Source organism: Ochotona curzoniae, unplaced genomic scaffold (assembly GCF_017591425.1).
Source record: "Ochotona curzoniae isolate NIBS_2020 unplaced genomic scaffold, NIBS_Ocur_1.0 scaffold_3835, whole genome shotgun sequence".
Classification (NCBI taxonomy): Eukaryota; Metazoa; Chordata; class Mammalia; order Lagomorpha; family Ochotonidae; genus Ochotona; species Ochotona curzoniae.
Genome location: NW_024467114.1, coordinates 17743787 through 17758605, shown reverse-complemented (window position 1 = coordinate 17758605; position 14819 = coordinate 17743787). Strand labels below are relative to the sequence as shown.

At 39.5% G+C, this 14819-nt stretch overlaps 1 protein-coding gene across 1 annotated transcript; it reads right to left on the bottom strand.

The window, feature by feature from the left end:
• Positions 1–12081: 12081 nt before the first annotated feature.
• LOC121145842 (M-phase specific PLK1 interacting protein) lies at positions 12082–14735 on the bottom strand. The gene is made up of 2 exons (XM_040964983.1): positions 14151–14735; positions 12082–13175 (listed from the first exon to the last, which is right to left on the bottom strand). Exons 1-2 carry the CDS (start codon positions 14487–14489, stop codon positions 12975–12977), a joined length of 540 nt encoding a protein of 179 aa, XP_040820917.1. The 5' UTR covers positions 14490–14735; the 3' UTR covers positions 12082–12974.
• Positions 14736–14819: the final 84 nt, after the last annotated feature.

Genomic DNA, 14819 nt, shown 5'->3' with positions numbered 1-14819 from the left:
ATTTATGTGACATGAATAGCCTGTGTTTTAAAAATTAAATATTTTATATAAAATTGAACTGTGTTTGGATAGTTTTTCTAATTTGACATTTCAGTTACGTATTTACGTTGGGAAAAAGTGGTTGGGAGAACAGGGAAACTGTTGCTGTGAAACTGGAAATTTGATCTATAGTTTCTAGTATTAACCTGAGGCAGCATTGCTTGTGATGCATACCCAAATTTATGCACAAGCTAGATGAAAAAAATGCCAGTTAAACCAAACTACACAATGCCTAGGTGTGGTTGTAAAATAAGTTCCAGATTAAGATATGTAAAAGAGTATGTCTTGTTACTGGTGAAATATGGTTACTGGTGAAATATGGTAGTGGATATTTTAATACCTATCTCCATAACACTGATTTTGAGTTAATATAGAAGTGAAGTTGGAAAGTCAGTAAATTTGAATTAATGATAGAAGTGGAGTTGGGAAGTCGGTAATTTTATAGGCTATAATAGTAATCATTCAGTATTCTTGAGTGAGATGTTAGGAACACACAATACTCCAGATAATTGGCAAGAAGCAGGTATATAAGATTTCAAATAAGATGTACAGAGAAGATTTGCCTACCAAAGGAAAAAATGTGAAATTTCCTTTTGTATTTCCTGACTCAGCAGATTTTAATGCATACAGCTTCAGTGTGTTTTCTCCACTTCATTATTTGAGGAATTGCAGTCATTATTAAAGTTTTAAAAATGCTCATTTTAAGAAATGTCTTGATTAAAAGCTGTGGAATGTGAATTAAAGTAGTATTAGTAGCTATGATTCCAAAGTTTTATTGTGTCAGCAAATGTATATTCAGTGCCTGCTATGTGCCACATAATCTGCGACTTGGAATAAATCAGTAAACACGAAAGGCATTAATTCACACTTGCAGAGGCCTGACAGCAAAATGTACATACTTTCTGCGGGAGCTAGTGGTGTTTGCTGCTCTTAATGGTATCAAAATGACACGTACATGAATATAAAAAAAGGAAAATTTGAGTCTCTGTAGACCTTTATATACTGAATAGAGAAAGTTGTGAAAGTAGAACTGGAATTTGAAGGATAAAAACAAATTATAAGTTGAATCTGGCTTATTTGCAATAGGCTAATGTGTAAGAAAAATGAAAAGTGAATGGATTAAATGCTTCCAGATCAATTTGGTACTTCTGTGTTCTGGTTTTTAGTGTATTTATTATAAACTTAATCCAGTTAGAGCTTTTTTTTTAAAAAAAAAAAATTCAAGGACTTTCTGTTTTGTGTAAGTGAAGCAGAAACACAAGTTTTGATTATAGATCTGGTTTTGGTAATTTTACAATCTAATAGAATATCCCAATAACCTAAAATTGTTTTGTTAATCATCTTTCTTTACAGCTTAGAAAAATGACATGTGGAGAAAGAGATTGCAAGAACTGTTGTGTGACAACTGGATTGCCTACACTTTTCCCTCTCAGCCATATCTAAATTTGTGCAGTAAACACCTAACTCTGTAATAGAAAAACTATCAGTTAGTAACTTGACCAGTGTTATAGTAAAATAAAATGCTAAAATTCACAATACAATTCACATTATTCAAAATGAATAATTTTAAAAATCTACTTAAAAACGTTCAGGAAAAAAACACTTTGTTTTTTTTTTTTTAGATTTATTTTTATTATTTTTTATTAGAAAGGCGGATATACAGAGAGGAGAGACAGAGAGGAAGATCTTCCGTCCGATGATTCACTCCCCAAGTGAGCGCAACGGGCCGATACTATGCCGATCCGAAGCCTGGAGCCTCCTCCAAGTCTCCCACGCGGGTGCAGGGTCCCAAAGCTTTGGGCCTTCCTCGACTGCTTTCCCGGGCCACAGGCAGGGAGCTGGAAGGGAAGCGGGGCTGCCGGGATTAGAACCAGCGCCCATATGGGATCCCGGGCGTGCTAGGCGAGGACCTTTAACCACTTGCGCCACCGCGCCGGGCCCGAAAAAAACACTTTGGAAAAATTATTTAAGTTGGGGGCCATAGGCACTGTTTGCTTCATACACAGATAATTTTTGGAAGTTTCTGTATTTTTTTTTGGAAGTGTTAGTTTAAGTAACAAGTGGATTTAAAAAAAAAATCTTTGATTGATATTTTCTAGTTATAGGAAAAGGATTGGAGTCAGGTTTAACACATAATTTGCTTTTAAGTCATTTTAAGGTTTCAATACTTTTATAAGGGGAACACTGGCTTGTCATTTGCCAAAGACATCTCCAGATAATTGCTTAAATTATTTCTATTAACAATAAGTTATGGGATTTGACAGTAAGTTGAAAATGGGAACAGTAAACATTTGTTCATAATAGTAAGAAGTAACCCACTTAATTATGCATCTTAACTTCCTTTACTATATCAAGTGTCCCATGAAAAAGAATTTTCCAGTCCTAATTGTGAATAGATAATCACCTTTTAAAATTTTTTCCCTGATTTGTTGTAAAGGTGTTGTACTCTTTTGCAAGAACTTTTAGTAAAGTCTTGTAACTGTTAAGTCTAATGTGTTAACATAAGCCATTTGTTTAATTAAAAGAAAAAAAAAAAGGCTGTATTTGAGTCTGTAAATAAACTGCCACAAAAGTTTTAGGCCGTATGTTTTCAGCCTTGTTTTCCTTTATTCACATCCAGAACAAACTCCTGGAGGCAGTCTTATCTGACAAAAATGACTGCGATTGATGCACTTGGCCACTTTTTAAATTTTATGACAACAGTTAAAACTTCAAACCCTGATTTTGTTTCCTTTTTGTATATGTACATATCTGGAAATAGGACTACAAAAATATTCACTGCTATTTAGCCTTTGATAGTTGTATATGAATGCATTTCTGAAGAGATTTTTCTTAATGTATTACACTGCCCATAGATTTGAGGTTATTGTGAATATTTTTATCAATCCTTTAGGCTTGTGGAATTTAATGTGTGTAACTTAGTCCATTGTAGAAAGCAGCATAATTTGAAGATTTGTTATTGATGTATACTGGATTTACAGCTTCTCAATTGTGAGCCCACAATGTGATGAAAATCTATATACATACATATACACACACACACACACACACACACACACACCAGTTTCCTCCAGGTGCTGGTTTAAAAGGTACACTTTTGCAATGTCTGCCAGATCCAGATTGATCTCAGGAAAAGCTTAATAGCTTCACATTTATATTCCTTTCCCTTTTAGATTTATTGAAAATTTAAAAAATTTTTAGATTTTGTTAGCTTATCATGTCATCCTAATATATGTCTGATTGGTGAAATGTGTTGTTGCATTTGTTAGCCAGTTCTTTTTCTATTTGTTTAGTGACTTCATATGTTTCATTTTTTACGTTTTACTTCTTGCTTGGAAGAGTTCCTTATTTCAGGAAAGAATTCCTTTGTGACATGTATAGTTTAATAGAGTTTCACATGATTAAGTCTATTAATGTTTTCTGTATGGTTTCACACAAAGTTTTGGTTCTTTTCTAGCTCTCTATGTCAATTCCATGTTGCGACATAAAGAGCCAGTTCTGAATGGTTATGTGAATTATGCCCATAGCAATTGTTAAGCAGTTCATCGTATTCTTAGTTTCTTTTTTGGTTTTTACCCCACACATCTTATTTGGATTTGCTCCTGGACTTTCTGTTAAGTTATACTCTGTTCTTGTCTGAGTGCTGTACTTGTGTCCCTATGCGTATGACGTTGGACTTTTTGTTTTTAATCACTTGTATTTTCAGTTCCTAAAACTGTTGAGCGCATGCAGGTAGGTAATTTGCCATTGGACAGAAATTTAGTTTATTCTTTGGGGTTGGTATAGCGTAGTAGGTAAGTGCTGCCCGCCGCAGAGTATGACCCAGGGATGTGAGCTCCGGCTGTTCCTTCTGGAGATCTGCATGAACTACTTGAGCTTGATTAGGTGGGCCTGGGTCATCCCTAGCAGTTATGCCCATCTGGGGAATGGACTAGCAGATGCAAGATATTTCTTGGTCTCACCTTTCTCTGTAACTTGGCACTTAAATAAATACATTAAAAAAAACTAATTCATCCCTTTTTCAAAGTTTTTTTTTTTTTAACATTTTATGTTTTTATTTAGAAAGCAGATATACAGAGAGGAGGAGACAGAAAGATTTATCTGCTAGTTCACTTCCCAAGTGTCTAGAACAGCTGGAGCTGAGCTGATCTGAAGCCAGGAGTTAGGAGCTTTCCCTGCATCTCTCAAAAGGGTGCGTGGTTCCAAGGACTTTGGGTCATCCTTGACTGCTTTCCTAGGCCACAGGCATGGGGCTAGATTGGAAGTGGAGCAGCCTGGACACAAACTGTTGCTAATATAGGGTCCTGGTGGATGCAAGACAGGGATTTTAGTCACTAGGCTATCATGCTGGGCCCCTTTTTTCAAACATTTATTCCTGCATTTCCATGGGTTTTTAGAACCAGATCACTTTGCTCAGATATCCTTTTAGGATTTTGATTGGAAATGCATTAAGTGCTTACTTCCAAGTTTTCCACTGAAACCATTGTAAGATTCATTTTTTTAATTAATACTATTATTTCTAAAATAGTTATTTTTATTTGAACGGGAGATTTACAGAGAGAGGGAAGAGACAGAGAGGTCTTCATCTTCTGGCTCACTTCCCAAAGAGACCAAAATTGCTGGCTAAAGCCAGGAGCTTCTTCCTGGTCTCTCCCACACGGGTGCAGGGTCCCAAGGACTTCATCTTCTGCTGCTTCCCAGATCATGAACGGAGCTGGATAGGAAGCGGAGCAGCAAGGACATGAACAGCACTCATATGTACCTGCAGATGGAGGATTAGCCTGTTGAGTCACGGCACAGGCCCCTTCAGATTTTAACTTGCTGGTACTGTAGACAGTGGCAAGTCTTTTGTGGCTGTAAATTTGTTTCTTTGATCCAAGGACGAGTTGGGATAGTGTGTTCCAGTTTCCAGGTAGTTAAGTGTGTGTGTGTTTAGCAATTTATAATTACAATATATATAAAATTAGTGTATGCGGTAAGAAATTCCTGTTAGCTTGCCTACATATTTCTTGCTTTGCTTTTACATATATTCGTTTAATCAACACTGATTACACTAACAAAATTCCCTGTATCCTTTCTCAAACAGTAAAAATATAGTCTTAAACACCACCATTATTCATTTCACTTGATACGAGGATCTTCAAAAAGTTGATGGGAATATATATTATGAAAACTGTACATATTTTTATTGCAAAGTCAGATATACAGAGAGGAGGAGAGACAGAAAGATCTTCCACCTGCTGGTTCACTCCCCACGTGGCCTCAGCACGAGCTGAGCCAATCCAAAGCTAGGAGCCCAGAGCCTTTTCTAGCTCTCCCACACGAGTGCAGGGTCCCAAGACTTTGGGCCATCCTCCACTGCCTTCCCAGACTACAAGCAGGGAGGTGGATGGGAAGCGGGGCCACCAGGATTAGAACCAGCCGCCCATATGGGATCCTGGTAACATGCAAAGCAAGGACTTTAGCTGCTAGGCTTTTGTGCTGGGCCCTTAAGAGTACTTTTCTTCAAAAAGATTAAAAGTGAAAGTCAAAATTTTATTTAATCATATAGAATGTGTTTTGTTTTTATGAGTTTAGTGCAGCCCTGGCACCAAAATCTGATGTCATACACTAAAGTCTTGCAAGTAAATATCATGAATGTCCTTAATAAAATAATAAAACTCCGATTTTTCTTCAAGGTAAGGTATTAAAAGTACATGGTGTTTAGTTAATATAAATATATTTGCAGGCTAAAGGGGAAAGCCATTTGACTATCCTTAATGCATTAATTGTAAAAATAAACATCCATTTTTGATGGGATTTTTGAGGGCACTAGAGATAGAAGGGAATATATTTAACTTGATAAAACATCCGTATGAAAACACATGAGTAAATACTGGAAACCTCTTTCAGGTCCAGAACAGAACTATTTCTTGTTAGGTTTACTGGATGTCCAAAGGCACTAGGTATTTCCAGATAACATGATTGTGTACATAGCAAGTTTCCAAAAAAAGTATATATAGGCAATTTAATTCACCAAAGAAACTGTGTTGGAATTCACAAATGTAGAATTAAGTTGTTTAGAACAGTTTGAAAATGAGGGCCCGGCATGGTACTAGTGCCTAAAGTTCTTGCCTTGCATGTGCCAGGATCCCATATGTGTACAGATCCCAAATGGAGTAAGTGTGCTGGAGATGCTGTTTTCCATGAAGAAAAGACAAATATGACTACTAAAGCACGTCATATTTAAACATTTATTAGATAAATCATTGATGTAAATAAAAAAATATAAAAGCTTATAGAGAAATATAAGATCTTTATGACATTGGAGCCAACTATGAATTTAGCAATTTTATGGTTAGTCTAAGTAGTAAACTTGGAAGAGACTGGATTTCCAGAACATTTTGCTAGCATTTTAAAATTTATATAAAATGAAAATCATTCATGTATTTCATATTTACAGGTTTAAGAACAACGATCCTTGTCACCCTCCCTCTTCCTTTAAGGTTTTCAGTAATACTTTGAATTCACTAATTGTAAGCTTAATTCTCCATTAAATAAAGAATAAAAACAACCATCATTTCTTAGAAATATGGGCAAAAGCTATAAGCAAATCTGAAGATATCAATCTCACATTCATTACTGTTAGTCCATACACATCAGAGAAAAAAACTGTTGAAACTTATTTCACTAAATATAATGGTCTTTAGTGCATTCATTTTGTGGCAAGACAAATTTACTTTTCATGGCTGAGTAATATGCTATCATTTATACATATACCACGTTTTCTTTATTCAGGCATCAGTTGGTTGCCATCTGAGCCATTGTGAATTGAGCTAAAAACGTGTGGGTATGGGGCCCAGTGCAATAGTGTAGCAGTTAAGGTCCTCGCCTTGAATGTGTTGGGATCCCATATGGGCACTGGTTCTAATCCCGGCAGCTCCACTTCCCATCCAGCTCCCTTTCCCTGCTTGTGGCCTGGGAAAGCAGTCGAGGATGGCCCAGAGCATTGGGACCCTGCACCCGTGTGGGAGACATGGAGGAAGTTCCTGGCTCCTGGCTCTGGATCAGCACAGCACCAGCCGTTGTGGTCATTTGGGTCGTGAATCATTGGATGGAAGATCTTCCTCTCTATCTCCCCTCCTCTCTGTACATCTGCTTTTCCAATAAAAACAAATCTTTAAAAAACACATGTGGGTTCATACAGATAACATGTAACAATCATACACTAATTTCATTTCCTTTGGATAAGGACCCAGGAGTGTGATGGCTAGGCTTATTTTCAGATTTCAGGTAAATCTCCATACTGTTTTTTTTTTTTTTTTTAAGATTTTATTTATTGGAAAGTAAGATATACAGAGAGGAGGACAGGAAGATTTTCTGTCCGATGATTCACTCCCCAAGTGAGCGCAATGGCCGATGCTATGCCGGTCCAAAGCCAGGATCCAGGAACTTCTTCTGGGTCTCCCACATGGGTGCAGGGTCCCAAGGCTTTGGGCTGTGCTCCACTGCTTTCCCAGGCCACAAGCAGGGAGCTGGATGGGAAGTGGAGCTGCCGGGATTAGATCCGGCGTCCGTATGGGATCCCGGGGTATTCAAGGCGAGGACTTTAGCTGCTAGGCCACACTGCCGGGCCCCCAAGTTCTTTCTTAGCCATGGCACTGGCTCTCTGTACAAGAGCTACTAATTTTTTGTGTTCTTATATTCTTCAAATTTGCCAAGCTCTCATATGAATTCTAACAGTGTTAGTACAGTCTTTTGGTTCCCCTATGTATAAGATCGTATCTTGCAAACAGGGATAATTTGACTTGTTTTCTCATTGGTAAGCTTTTGATTTTCCTCCTCTGTCAGAAATTTGTGTGAGTCTATTTTCTCTCTTCTTTCCTATTGTTCAAGTTGCTTATTCTTTTATGGGAACACAATGAGTCTTGATTGATGGCATTATTCCTCTATTTACTTCTCATTCAATATTGTGCTGGCTATTTGTGTGTGTGTGTGTAATTATTCTGATAATCTTTACATAGTTGATTAGGGTACAATGGGTCAAGGGCTACAGCAAACTGGGTAAGACCATTGTTTTCACATTAATTTTTTCCGTAGCTGGGATAAAGGGAGAAGCCCCACCCAGCCTCCCACCCATCCCAGGTCCTTGATGTGAGGTATGTTCCAAGGGTCTTGCTCAAGTGGTTTTGATAGTTCAACAGTTCTGAATTGCTGCCAATCTCACAATTCCAAGCACGATGAAATCTCTGCAGGATCCACTGGCTCATACAGTTCACCTTGGAGCATCCATTTGCCCAGATTTTCACTGCCAACACATGGCTGGGTAGTTGATTGATTTGTTATGTCTCTGTTGTGGTAGCAGGTGTTCTTTGCAGGTTCCGATACTGCCACATTCTCCATCTGCACCTGGATATGCTGTCCATTGCTCTGTCTGAGCCTCCGAGGAGGCTCGGCTGTGACACTTGCACTCCATGGTCAGACCATGGAACCTACACTTCTTTTCATAGTTGGGGTCCTGAGATCAGCAGTTCAGTTGGAGGGATCCCCAAAGAAACTTTGTCTGACGTGATCCCAGACCTGATTCTTGTGTGTGGTTGTCAGTACAGGGTCTGGCACCGTCCTTTGTCCCAATCAGCTTGTGCATATGATGGTGGCTGCAATTGCTTTGTCAGTTCTGTTTCCAGCCCCGTCTTCCACAGGAACCAGTGGGTGTTGCAGTCCAGCCTGATTCTATCTTTAGCCTTTCCAATTAAACTTTAGAATCGATGTTTCAATATCCATAAAACATGCTGAGGAATAGCCAAGAAACTGAATCAATCTATGCACTCAACAAATTGATGAAGAAAATGTGGAATATATAGAGTGGAATATCATTCAGCCATGAAAAACATCTTGTCATTTCCAACAGGGATTTGTCTGGGGGACATTTTATCAAGCAAAAGACATATCTAGTAATGCATAGGGCTTACATATGATGTTTGCAATAGTTTTTGCACAAGTTCCCTCCTGTTTGTGGCTTGCTGAGTGTTTAACGAATGAATGTGTGTTCAAATACTTCTGCATCTATTGTATCCTGTTAGTGTGATTACATTAACTGACTTAATGTTGAATCAGTTTTGTACACCTATCATAAATAACACTTGGTCATAGTATCCATAAAAAATCTTTTTATATATTGGTGAATTTGATTAGCTAATTTTTTTTAGGATGAGATACTGGCATGTAATATTCTGATAAGACCTCCAATTTGGTATTACGATGATGCTTAAACTTTAGAATGAATTATAACAGTTAATTCTTGGGCCTGGCGCAATAGCATGGCAGTTAAAAATTCTCACATTGAACATGCCAGGATCCCATATGGGTGCCGGTTCTAATCCCAACAGCACCACTTCCCATCCAGCTCCCCGCTTGTGGCTTAGGAAAACAGTTGAGGACGGCCCAAAGCTTTAGGACCCTGTGTGGGAGACCCAGAAGAGGGTCCTGGATCCTGGCTTTGAATCGGCACAGCTTCAGCTGTTGCAGCTACTTGGGGAGTGAACCATCAGTTAGATCTTCCTGTTTCTCCTCCTCTCTGTATATCTGACTTTCCAATAAAAAGAAAATAAATCTTAAAAAAAATATGGAAACTTTGTTTTCCATGACTATAAATTTCTAACTGTTGCAGAATGTTTTCTAGGTTATCATTACTTAAGTGATAAAAACAATACATATTTTAATAATTATGGTAGACTAAGATAATATGAACTTTATTAGTATTTTAAAAGTCCAAGTGATAAATCATTTGTATACATAAATGAAAAGTGGTAGAAAAAGGTCATTATTAGTGATACCATTCAATTAATTGTACGTCACAAAGTGAATTACTGTCAAATTACTTTTAATGCTCTTTAAGTAAGCAAATAAGTGGAAGACACTTTCATTAAGACTCTATTGTTCAAGTTCTGCTATTTAAGTCCTTAGGAGGTTAGCCAAAGGCTTAGCCAAGTCTTAAATATAACATTTTAACTCAATAGTTATCTTGGTTAAAATTATACAAAACAAAGCAAAACCATCTTAAAGTTGAAAAATTGCAAAATTATATAAAAATATTAGAATTTTTAAATGATTTATGCTTCCTTAATAATCAGAACACAAATATTTGAGATTGTAGAATAAACTCTAATAAAACGAAGCTGATTTTCTTGTTAAATGTTCTGTGACCTAGGCTTTATTTTAAGGCATTCACCGTCATACCTATTCACAGGTTATTTTTTTAGAGATCATGGCATGTGAAATTTCAGCAAACATACATTATAGCATCTCTGAAATTACAATGTATCTTATGATTAGTAAGTTCAGTTTTTAAGGAAGGTATGTATTATGTGTCTTATTTATAACAGAAAATCACAAAACCTGTATTAGTTTAAGCCTAAGCCCATGGTACTGAAAAAAAGCAAACTGTTAAATAACAAAAGCAGGGGCATGTGCCATAGTAAAATAAGTAACATGGGTTTCTAGCATCTGACTAACAAAAAGATTAATGAAGACAGTTCACATTTAAATGAAAAATTTCAATTTTAAATGAATTCATTTCACTCAATTAAGCAAAAACAGAGTAGCAACAGAAACAGGCCATCATCAGTTTTACAAACAGTCTGCAAATTTTCTCCATGTGTTCCCAAGGCGACGGGGAGTCAGGAACTCAGTGCAGGTCTGTATTGTATGTGGTGGGATTCAAACACCTGACCTACCACTGCTGCTGGCTCTCTGTGTCCACAAGCAGGAAGTGGGAGCCAGCAGCAAAGCCAGGTCTCTAACCTTGGTATTCTGATATGGGATGTGGGCATGTTAAACGCTAGGCCTATCTGCTAAACGACAGAAGCCTTACCTTTCTTTCATATTGTAGGGCAATGAAATTAAGTGTACAAAAACCAGCGGGAGTTAATTTCAGTGTCTCCCAATATTAATACATTGGCATAAAACTTCCAAATTATTTTTCTTATCTTCCAATAACAAAATGATCTTTATGACTTTAATAATTATTTCCAAGTACCATTTTCTAAATAATTTTTAATCAATAAAATTCAACAAAAGGTATCCTACTTTTAATATTCACCATATATCATGGCCTCAACACATCTGGAAAGATCTTAGGAAACAAGGATTTTCAAAAAATACTTAGGAAAAATTATGATATCCTTTCTAAATACAAGGGAAAAGGCAGAACAATATAGTAGTTAAAATGAGAATTTCTGGGCCTAGAGCAATAGCCTAGTGGCTAAAGTCCTCGGCTTGCATGCACCGGGATCCCATATGGGTACCAGTTCATATGCTGGCTGCTCTACTTCCCATCCAGCTCCCTGCTTGTGACCTGGGAACAGTAGAGAACGGCCGAAAGCGTTGGGATCCTGCACCCGTGTCGGAGACTTGGAAGCTCTTGGCTCTGGATCAGCTCAGCTCTGGCCATTGTGGTCACTTAGGTAGCGAATCAGCGGGTGGATCTCTCTGTACCTTCTTCACGCTATAAATCTAACTTTGCAATAAAAATAATAAATCTCTTTTTTAAAAGTTAGAATTTATACATTCATTTCTCTAATATTTAGGCACCTACTGCTCTGCAGATAGTTCCCTAAAAATTGAAGACATGGGAATAAATGAGACAAATAACTGCCACCTGGCCGGGCACCAAACACCCATCCAATCCTTAGACATGTCACCTTTATGACCCAAGCACTATTCATTTCCTTATTTTATATACAAGAAAACTGAGGCACAAAGAAGTGCACGCATCCACTCAGTAATCGGTAGAGATAGAAGTTTAAGTGTCCTGGCACTCACTGAACTTTTAACCTTAAAACCCTTGCACTTGTTTTCTCCCTTGCCTCTCAAAGTGCTAGTGAACAGATGGCCATGCTTCCTACAGCTGAGGTGACCATTTCATTTTTAGAGGTTTCTTTTTGGGAATACAGAAACAAAACTTTAACAAGCACTTTGCACTTAGTGACCTCAGACTAAAGAACCTACATAGAAGTCTTGATTTTGTTTAAATAGTTGGGGGAAATTTCCCTTTTTAAAAAAAAAAAAAATCTCCATTCCTGTAGATACACACACACAGCATCGTCTAAATTAACTATTTCTCTGCTTCAAGTGGAAAAGATCACTACCGCATTAAAGGAATGAGTCTATGATTCAAAGTAACTAGGTCTCATTTCCTGGGTCATAGTTTAGTTTAAGAACACAGAAACATGACGGAGGGCACAGCCAATCTGTCTCCTCTGGGGACTGACGGAATTGAAAGATGGTCTTCATTCAGTGAAGTCATTTCAGACTCCCCTCTCTCCTCCAGCCTGAGGGGAGAACCACTCCACCATGCCGAGACAATGGTACGGAAGTAAACATTCACACAACATTTTGACCTGTTTGCATTTTTACAAAAGCAGTCCATAAACTACGTATGTAGCACAGTGGTTATGATGAATATGTATAGAACTGTGGTTCTCTCTTTCTCTGTGATCAAATACAGAGCTGTCTACAACCCAAAAGATGGCATATCTATTTCATTTTCAAGATAGTTTATAAGCATAACCTGTGAAGGCTAGATGGTTATAAGCATGACTTAATAATTTAGTTTTTTTGAAATCACAAAACCACAATACAGTAAGAAATACAAAATGTTTTATTTTAGAACATTGGAAAAAACATTGAGACAAATGTCCACCATTTAGCCAGGAATATGAAGTATTTGGAAACTGTAAATCTTCTAAAGTGTGGTAGGCACTTGCAGAGAGCCAAATACTGCAAATATCCTATCTTCTGCTCTAATACCAACAATGCCTGCTATGATGAAAAATACCAAGGTGGCTCTATAATTGTTCAACGTCATCATCTTTGGGTTCAATTTAATTAAACAAGTAAAAGTTCCGTCCCAGATGTTTCTGACACTTGACACTTCCAGATGAGTTTCACAAATATTAAGAAAAGTATCTTCCTTTTTTGCCTGTGAATGTTTGAGTATTGCTGTACTGGCGGCTTATATCCACTACAGACACGGGTTCTAGGCCAGCCCAAGGGTCTTCAAGCATTGAAGGCTTGAAATAATTTTCCAAGTCATTAGATATTCTTTTTTCTCTACCACGCCCTGATCCAAATGGTGTAGATGTTCTTGGAGAACCCTTTAGGAAAAAAATCCATCAATTAAAAAAACATTTAGCAGAAAATAATTGGTACTTTTCCCTTTAGTTAAAGGCTAGTGGGGATGGCCACTGCTGGTTAAAAAGCTGTGAGTTGAATCCAAATATGTGAAACTGCAAAGTACATTATTTCCTTCAACTTAAATATTCAAACCAATTTAATAATTTCACACCCATGGTCACTTCAAATACTTTTGGCTTTCCTATGCAATAACTTTGCAGATACTAAAAACAACATAGGATGGAATCAGACATCCCGGCGGTAAGGAAAAGATAAGCTGAATTCAATCTTTTCTTGAAATTTCCATTTTTACCTTTGAAAAACAATTTAAAATTCCTGAATTTAAATTTCCTGAATCTCTGACCCCCCAAAATATAGCTTAAAAGTGTTTCTTAAAATTTATTTTCATTCAATTTGAAAGGAAGGGACCAACGAGGGCGGAAGCTGCAGGGGTGAGGCCCGCAGCACTGCGAGCTCTGCCCAAGGTCTGTCCCGGGCAAAATCTACCTTCTCAGCGCCAGGCTCTGAGATTAAAGCTTCCTGGACACGCCTTTTCTTGTTGGCGAGACTCATTTCACCGAGGGACGGGAAACCTCTACTACCCCTGATTTTCCCTCGAGGGAACTTTCCCTGGAAGGATTTTTCCCTGGGGAGTAGAAGCCACTGCAGCTCCTGCGGGTTGGGAGTAAGAAAATGAATACCAGTGAGATAAACTGACACGCGGGAAGAAACCGGCACCGGGGACACCCGGAGTGGCTCGAGCCCGGGTGACAGGAAGCGCGATGCCGCCCTGTTTTAGGAACATCTTTTTAGAGCACTTAACAACTTTACGCCTCAGTTGACTCAGGTGGAAAACAGCGTCAAACAACAGCATCCCATGTCACGGAGGAAAGGAGAGAGCGCCCACGAGAAGGGAGTGTTAGTACCAGGGCTCGGCCGGCGCGGGCTCGGATTACCTGGGGGTGGGTCTGCTGCTGCCCCGGGGAGTAGCCGAACGGCTGCTGCGACCCCGCGGGGGACTTGGAGAAGGAGCCGGGGTAGCCGCCGGGAGACGGGGACCCGAACCGGCCCCCCGAGAAGCCGCTGCCGTGGCGCGGAGAGTGGCCGCTCCCGTAAGGCCGAGATCGCGGTCCGTACGGCGGCGTGTGGTGCGGACTCCCGTACCCGTCCCGAGGGGACGGAGGCCGCGGTCCGCCTCCGCCCGGGGTACCCCGGAAGCCGCTCCCGCTGCCCCAATTCCCTACTCCCGGGCCGGGGTAAGGAGGAGTCGGAGGTCGAAAATTCTGTCGGTTCATGACGGGACCCGAAGCCGCGCTTTCCCGCCGGAAACTGCACCCGTCGAGCCTCCTCCACCAAAACAGCTCTCCAGTGGTCACCCACGGCGTGCCGCACTTTGGTTCCGGCCTTCAAAGGTTCCGCCTGCTCTAGAAGTCACCGAGCCGGGTAGCGGACTGAACGGCGGGAGGACGAGAAGGTAGAGGCCCAGTGCTCCACCGCCGTCCTTTAAAGCCAGTCCAGCAGGGCTGGGCCGTGGCGCTCCGACGGCCGGGAACACCCCGCCGGGCGGGTAAGCCCGAGAGGCCCCGCCCGGTGCCGCCCTGCCGAGGGGCGGGCACCGAGGCGTC